This window comes from Echiichthys vipera (genome assembly GCF_963691815.1).
Source record: "Echiichthys vipera genome assembly, chromosome: 8".
Classification (NCBI taxonomy): Eukaryota; Metazoa; Chordata; class Actinopteri; order Perciformes; family Trachinidae; genus Echiichthys; species Echiichthys vipera.
In genome coordinates this window covers 12,295,981-12,303,364 of record NC_139833.1, presented here as the reverse complement: position 1 = coordinate 12,303,364, position 7,384 = coordinate 12,295,981, and the positions used below count along the sequence as shown (strand labels likewise).

The window sequence follows — 7,384 nt, the reverse complement described above, 5'->3', positions numbered from 1 at the left end:
CTTTTTTATGGAGGAGACTAAACAACATTAGGGCTGCAACTAATAAGATAGATTTTCTCAATTAAATTATTTATAATTAAGTTCCCAGAGCAAATGGCGAATTCTTAAAACAGTCTAAACCAAACCAAAGATATTCAGTTTACGATCACAGAAGACTAAAAGAAGCAGAACACACTCACACTTGGGAACCTGGAACCATAATTGCTCACAGGTCAACGATTAACTAATTTATCGACTTCAGATGAAAAAACATTTTGCAGACAGATTTAAGCTGGCACAGGGAGTAACGGCCGGGACACACATCTCGCGTCAGCAGTGTGTGTGTGTCGCCAAACCTGTTGCTTTTTATTTCAGCGCCTATGTGAACAGGTTTAACTATAATTTTCTGTATAGTTCATGGACATAATCTCAACCTTCTCTGTTTTAAAGAAAAATATATATATAGGACATCTGTAATGAAATGACATGAAACATTAATGAGGCCATTATCATAGGCAAATCTCAATGTAGAAAGGTAGGCAGCGCTGTGTGGACACACCTGTGCGAGCAGCAGTTTCAGCAAACGGCCACCACGCACTGCTCCTGTAGGTAGTCTGGTCTAGTCGTAAGTTATTTCTGAAAAACTGAAAACGGAAGCTTTAATTCCCCACTTAATGACTGGAGGACTGTGATTAATTTCCCTCTTCACTTTACCTCTCGGAGCAAAGAGCCTTGGGTAAAGGGCCCCCGGCTGGCTGGGAATGGGGCCATCTAACTGTGTCAAGCCAATAGGCAACATCTCCCTGCAAGAGTCCACTAAAGTCTGACTCAATGCCGTGAACTGGAGCATGAAAGCCCATCAACAAGCTGCAGTACTGCAGTCTGACCAGAGAGTGGCGGGCATGAGCCAGAGGGATGTTCAGCTCTGTGTTTGAATGTGTGTGCGTGTGTGTATGAGTGCGTGTCTAGATACTGTCTGGATGAGAAATCCTATGAGGTGAGGAGTGTGTCTGAGAGACAGAGGGGAGACAAGGGAAAGAAGGGGGAGTGTTTAGAAAAAGGGAGGATGGAGAACATAACCAAAAATGTGTCTAAATTATATTTATTTTCCATAAAAAGGTAGAACTGAGGGAGATGAAGAAAAAAAAGGAAAAAAAGAAGCACTCACATGCCACAGCTTGAAAAATGCAAGCTAGCAAAGTGTCCAAACATGTGAGAGATGCCACAGTTTGAAGTACAGTCTGCCAGGTGGCCTTGCTGAGATTTGTGCGAGGCATTTGGAGGAGAACTAGAAGTGACGTTGTTAGACGTGTCTAGACAGTTGTTTAAGAGACCAGACAAACTTGTTTATTAATTTTTCCACCTCCTTTTCCCTCTGTCGCTCTCGTTGACTCCCGCTTACTTTCTGTCTTTGTTTCTCTCAATTAAAAAAATAAAACCTCTCCCATTCTCACTCTTTCTCATCTCTTTCTTTTACCCCGTCTCTCTGACAACGGTGTTTTGTTTACTTCCTCTGTTGGCAGTGTACTTATTGTATGTGGTGCTCTGTAAATATTTTTCTCCTTCCCTCATCCATCCACCCCCCCATCCTCCCTCTCTCCCTCTCTCTCTCTCTCTCTGATAAAGGGAGCAAACAGACTCCACCCCCTCTCCCACCCCCCTCTCCCTTGCTCTGTCACACAAACTCACTCTATCTCCTTCTTCCATGCTCTCTCCCTCCCTCTCTCTCTGTCAGTGTCATTCTGTAGTGGAGATGTGGAGTGTCTTTTTGTCTCTCTGTCTGTTTTTTCAGCCCAATTCAGCTGAGGAAGGTAAGAACTAAACTTTTACGATTGCGTGCATGAGTGTGTTTGTGTGAGTGTAGCCGGATGGAGAGTTTGCACAGCGCTCCCATCATGTGCTTGTAAGGAGCCCACAAGTGAAGGATGGACACTTGGTATGCTTCTGTAATAGTGCTCTAAGAATGTGGCTCTGTGGGAATGCTGGGCACTTTGACAATGTGTGAAACTGTGGCACGCAATACCACAAGAAAGTCTGATTAATTCTCAATTTTTTGGGGCCCCCACCTTCAGCTTGGGAACTCCTGAGTAAAAACCACCTTTCCCCTCCTGCTTAGTCCCTTGCGCTAGTTTTGTGTCTGAGTGCATCTGTGTGTATGCATATGTATGAAGATGCTTGTGTGTGCCACTGTGGCAGCACATCAGATAGGACTTTGTTGGCATGGAGGTGCCAGGTGCGTGCCGGGGCCTATCAAGCTCACGCAACAAAAGAATATGGAAATGAAGCAGGAGACAAATGAATAATAAGTTGCACTACCCGTTTCTCTTTGCCTATGTATTTGGCGACCCCCCACCCCCGGGTCACCCTTGATCTCATGGATGTGACAGCCAGAGACCCTTGCGCCCTCTCTGGTGCTGTTATCAGTGCCCTTTGGCTCAATTGAATGTGTCTGCTCTTAACTCTTCACACTTCTAGTCTATATACATAGAAATACTACATGTCTAACTAACTAAAAAGTGCAGGAGTGAGTGAGTTAGTAAAGAGAGAGACTGAGAGACTGGAATATTTAACTCTGTCTATTAAGTGTCAGATCAGAGTGGGCTGACTCGAGAAACTTGACATTAATTTGATGACTAAACTACCTTTAAATGTGTGTGTGCATTTGTACATATCAGTAAGCGTGAACTCTAATAGGTGTGTGTGCCTATACACTCCTACATCCTGTCCCCAACACTCGAGAGGATTTCAGCAGTCAGCAGACAAATTACTTTCAAAGGATCTGGCTGCACATTGGAAAGAGCTGCACCTGTTCATGCTCATCTCCCATTGGCCTCAGTTTACTGCGAGGTGTGTGTCAGTAATAGACTATAACAGAGGTATATGTCAGCCTCATGCCACAGATTTGAGCTGCGTTTGTAACAGATGGTCTGGACTAGGATGAGACAGAATGATAGAGAGGGAGAGAGGCCTCACTGTTACTGGCCTACTGACTGTTTGTGTAATTGAAATAGAGCTCTTAGTAATACAGTATTAACCCAATATCATGGACGTTCATATAAATCCACATATATTGAAAAATCTAGTTATGTCACTGGGAGGATTTAGCATTTCCCTCGGCTTTGATCGCCATAAATGACGTGTCTGTCTGGAGTGACTGGCTGAACTGATATGTTTACTGTCTGTATGTCTATTGTTCATTGTCTGTACTGCTTTTGTAGTATATCTGTGTATCCACCACAAACCATAAAAAAGTGTCATTTTTAGACTTCATTTCTAGCTAGTTTTCTGTCTCTATGCGTGCAGACAAACTATAGAGCCGTGTGTGAGCGACAAGGTGCTTGATTCATCACTCTCTCTGGTTGCCTGTGTAAGTGTTGATGCGTTCGCCCACATGCATTGTTGATGTGAGGTGCTGATGTGAAGCCACATGGCTGGCTTCTAAATTGTTGGATCTGTGTCAGAGATTGCGTGCTCACATTGGATTAACTCACTTTCGGGGAGGTCTGTGCAGAAGGCCCACCTGATGCCCCTCCAGCTCTTCCTGTCATGGCTGAGTGGTGATGCTGATGCACTGATGCAGATCCTGAAATTAACCTTGTATCATTAGTGGAACTTATGTCATAACCCAAAAAGGAAATTAAATCGGATTTTGCCATGAGGCAACAGGCCAGCAGGCCGGTGGACTAAAATGTTTACCAGTAACAAAACTGGTTAAAATGCAAATGACTTTGCCTTTTTACAGAAACAGGTGTTTTGCAGGTATTACTGTATATGCAGTGGTGGAAAGTAACTACATGCTCTATTAGTGCACCGACGTACACTTTGGAATATTTTTCTTTTACAATATTTTCTACTTATTCTATATATTGTTTTGTTCATAGTCCCTATGAAGAGCTTTACAATACAATACGTTGCTGTGCATTAAACCAATGTTTCCAAGTGTTGGGCAAGATACTAACAAATAACTCATTACTCACATTACTCATTGAAAAATAAATGATATTACTTATAGGGAATGTATCACCCGTCGGATGCCGGTCGCTGGTATTAGCCCTATCCGGACGGATCTGATTTGCAGCAGTTCCCGGTCTTTTTGTGTTGCTTTTACTGTGAACTGTAAGTTCTGAAGTAAAGTCTCATATTTATACATAGGCATTTACATGTCAAATTGGTAAATGAAAGTGACGCTGATGAGAGAAAGCAGTCAGACCGTTCGGGCGACGCTCAGCCTGAGCGGTTCAGGTGGTGGTTTACATTAAAACATGTAAATTAAGAAGACTTTGCGTGTTTTTTGGAGCTGTTAAAGCATGTAATTTTATTGTGAAGGACTGAAGTATGGTTCCGCAAGTTTTGACAACATTTATGTTAATGTGGATGAACAGCAGCTCCCAGTATTTACGGCGAGGAGATCAGGGTGTCCGGTGTTAGCGTCCTTTTGACGACTCTTGTAAACACAAAGCTAAATTAGGCCGTTAAAATGATAATACTTAGACTTTAGTTTAACACCATTAAATTAACTCAAAACATTACACCATCATTCATATGTGTGGGTTAAACACAAAGTTTGATAGTTCATTTAGCCAAAAACTGTCCGACTGCTGACACAGTTCCTCTAATAAACCGCAAAAGTAATGCGTTACAATATTCGTTACTTGACTCGTTACTTACGTTACTCTGCCCCATGTCCGTCAAACGTGTCTTTAAACACGTATTTTATTTTGTATTTAATACGTGTAAAATTCAGAAAGAATGAATTGTTATTTAAGAAGCAGTAGGCTAACTTACCATTTGGAAGGATTTGACCATCCAGCAGCTAGCTTAATCAACTTTAGCGGCTAGCCCCATCGGTAACTGGTGACGACTCACAGCTGCCGAAGAGTCCCGAAGAGTCCCGAACTCTAGCGTTACTTCGCCTTTACACATTCCAGTTAACGTCAAACCATAGACTGTGTTAAACTGGCGTTAAGTGACTCCTGAAAGTAGTCACGTACCACGGGCTAACGTTAGCAAGACATCTAAAAGACAAAACATATGTAAGACAACTTTGCAATCAACGTTGACGGCGGAGTCGCATTTCTGGCGGAAGCTAACCATAGACACGTCTATCAACTGAAAAACACAAACCACCGTCTAACTCCCGGTGATGACAGCGAACAAAGCAGCAAGTGTTAGTGAAATAAGTAACTCTAAGGTAATTACTGAATTGTACATTTGTTTATACATTTGCTTAAATTGTAAATTGAATTTACAAAAATGTATTTCATTACTGTAACCGTTATTTATTATTATTTTATATTATTTATAGACCTTTTCAACGGAATTCCATTGCTAGGCAACAGCCCTGTTCCTTGTTAACTTCCTGTCAGCTGATGTCATTCACATACACTGCAGCAGGAATTAAACTAGGACCGTTTTGGAATGTTTATGTTTACATCTTTGAAAAGGTCATATTATTTTATTATTTTATTATTATTCCATTTTAGTGTATGTGTGTGTTTTTTTAAGACCAGATAAAAGTCTGAAAAATGAATACATGTGCTGAACTGTTACATAGGCACTGCTACATCAGTTTTAATGATATATAGACCAACTGATACATGATACTGACATTCATTATTTTTATTACCAAGATTTCATTGTGACCAAGATGTGTACTAAGCTGGGCATATTAGTGCGCTCTCGTGGACACACTATGTAATAGAGGAGCTACATTTTTATTTGGCATTCCTGTACTCCGTTTTTTAAATTTACATATTGACAGACATACACAGTATATCTGCAATAACCCAATACTAGCCAACATATTTGCCCAGCCCATTTATTCTTCTAGCTCTCATTAAGCATCTAATGAAGTTAAATATCATAATAAATCACTCACATGGGCCAGTTTTCTGCACATTGGGTACTTCTACTTTGATATATTTAATTTAGATTTTGACTCACTGATTACTCTTATCACTGACGTATGTATGATGGAGTATTTTTGCATTGTAGTACTGGAACGTACAATGATTAGGATCTACATACTTCTCCCACCACTGACAAAAGAAAAACACCCGGCTGTATCAACTTACAGCCATGTTGACGTTCTCACTTTGAGGTCATCCAGGCCATCTTTCCTGCTGTCATTTGTTTCTGGTTATAACTGGATGTGAATTAGGCAGATTGCTATCCTTGATCCTGGGTGTAGTAAGCTGCCCTTTCAGGACATGATGAATTAGAGAAAGTGTGATAAGAAAATAAATGGCATGCTTGTCACAGTGGGGGTGCAGTATAGGACGGATGCCACTAACAGCCCTGAAAAGCTTCCTGTTCTCGTCCCTCCTGACTGTATGTGCACCGAGCTGCAAAAAGAGAGAAATCACATGTTGGTGTGAAGTGGAGGAAGCAGCATCCCCATCATTGACACCGCAACACTACACTGTGACCCAGCGTTATTTTTAGTTGTGTTTTTGTGTGTACTTTTTAAAAACAACATCGTTTTCTGTGGCTGTTAAGAGCTCTGTAATTTCTCAAATGAATGACATATCTGCCAGTTGTGATATGAGAGGTTGAAGCCGTCAGGTGTCTGCGCCAAGATTCTCTGCTTTGAGTCAGTCAGTGTCATGGCAGATAGTGCCACGGATAATAAGCCTGTGCGGACAGGCAACGAGTCAGAGCCCAAATGTAATTGAAAAATGAACACGTGGTATGGACTGCTGTGACATAGGAATGTAGTCTGGCGTTTTAAATTTCATGTTAAAGCTGCACTTGGCAGTTTGCACGTTGGCAGCGACTAAACAGCAAGTTTGATTGTTGAAGGCTTCACTATTCAGAAATGACACAATGAGATTACAGTAAACTGATCTCCTCTCAGATTTACATTCCTTCTTGTAAGTAGCTGTTGAGGGTGGGGATGGTGATGAAAATATGTTTGTAGCAGGTTCTGTCTCTGATAAGTAAGTCACATTTCTTTGCTCTTAGGTTTTGATTCTGTATTTCCACTATGCACACATTACTCCAGTGAACATGTTACTTTTGTATGGTAAATATGGAACCACAATTTACTCTAGAATAAAGGCTGGAAACAGGAGGAAACAGCTGGGCTAACGCTAAAAAGTCAGCCTACCAGCAATTTATGTGTTTGTACGGAAATATATAGTGTGTTCATTTGAAAGCTTTAAAGGTGCTGGTAGACAGATGTTACTTTTCGACAAAGCCTGTTTCCAGTCTTTTTGCTTAGTTATGTTGGTGGTAGCATCGTATTTAACCGACAGACAGGAGAGTGGCATAGATCTTCTCATCTTAAAACACCAGTTTAGTCTTCAGAAATGCTTCTCATACGATCGAATGGCTTCAGAAACCTGTCCTAATAAGGGTTCTCTCTTTCTTTTGTAATTGTTATAACATAACCTTTTTGTTTATA

The 7,384-nt window shown here is 41.2% G+C and overlaps 1 protein-coding gene across 2 annotated transcripts in view; it reads left to right on the top strand.

Moving 5' to 3' along the window:
- Positions 1 to 1,720: 1,720 nt before the first annotated feature.
- Positions 1,721 to 7,384, top strand: part of ephb6 (eph receptor B6) — a 41,171-nt gene continuing 35,507 nt past the window's right edge. For both annotated transcript variants that reach the window (XM_083918823.1, XM_083918822.1), the window contains exon 1: positions 1,721 to 1,790. In XM_083918823.1, coding sequence (XP_083774949.1) covers positions 1,733 to 1,790 — 58 coding nt within the window. In that variant the 5' untranslated portion in view covers positions 1,721 to 1,732. The remainder of the gene's footprint in view (positions 1,791 to 7,384) is intronic.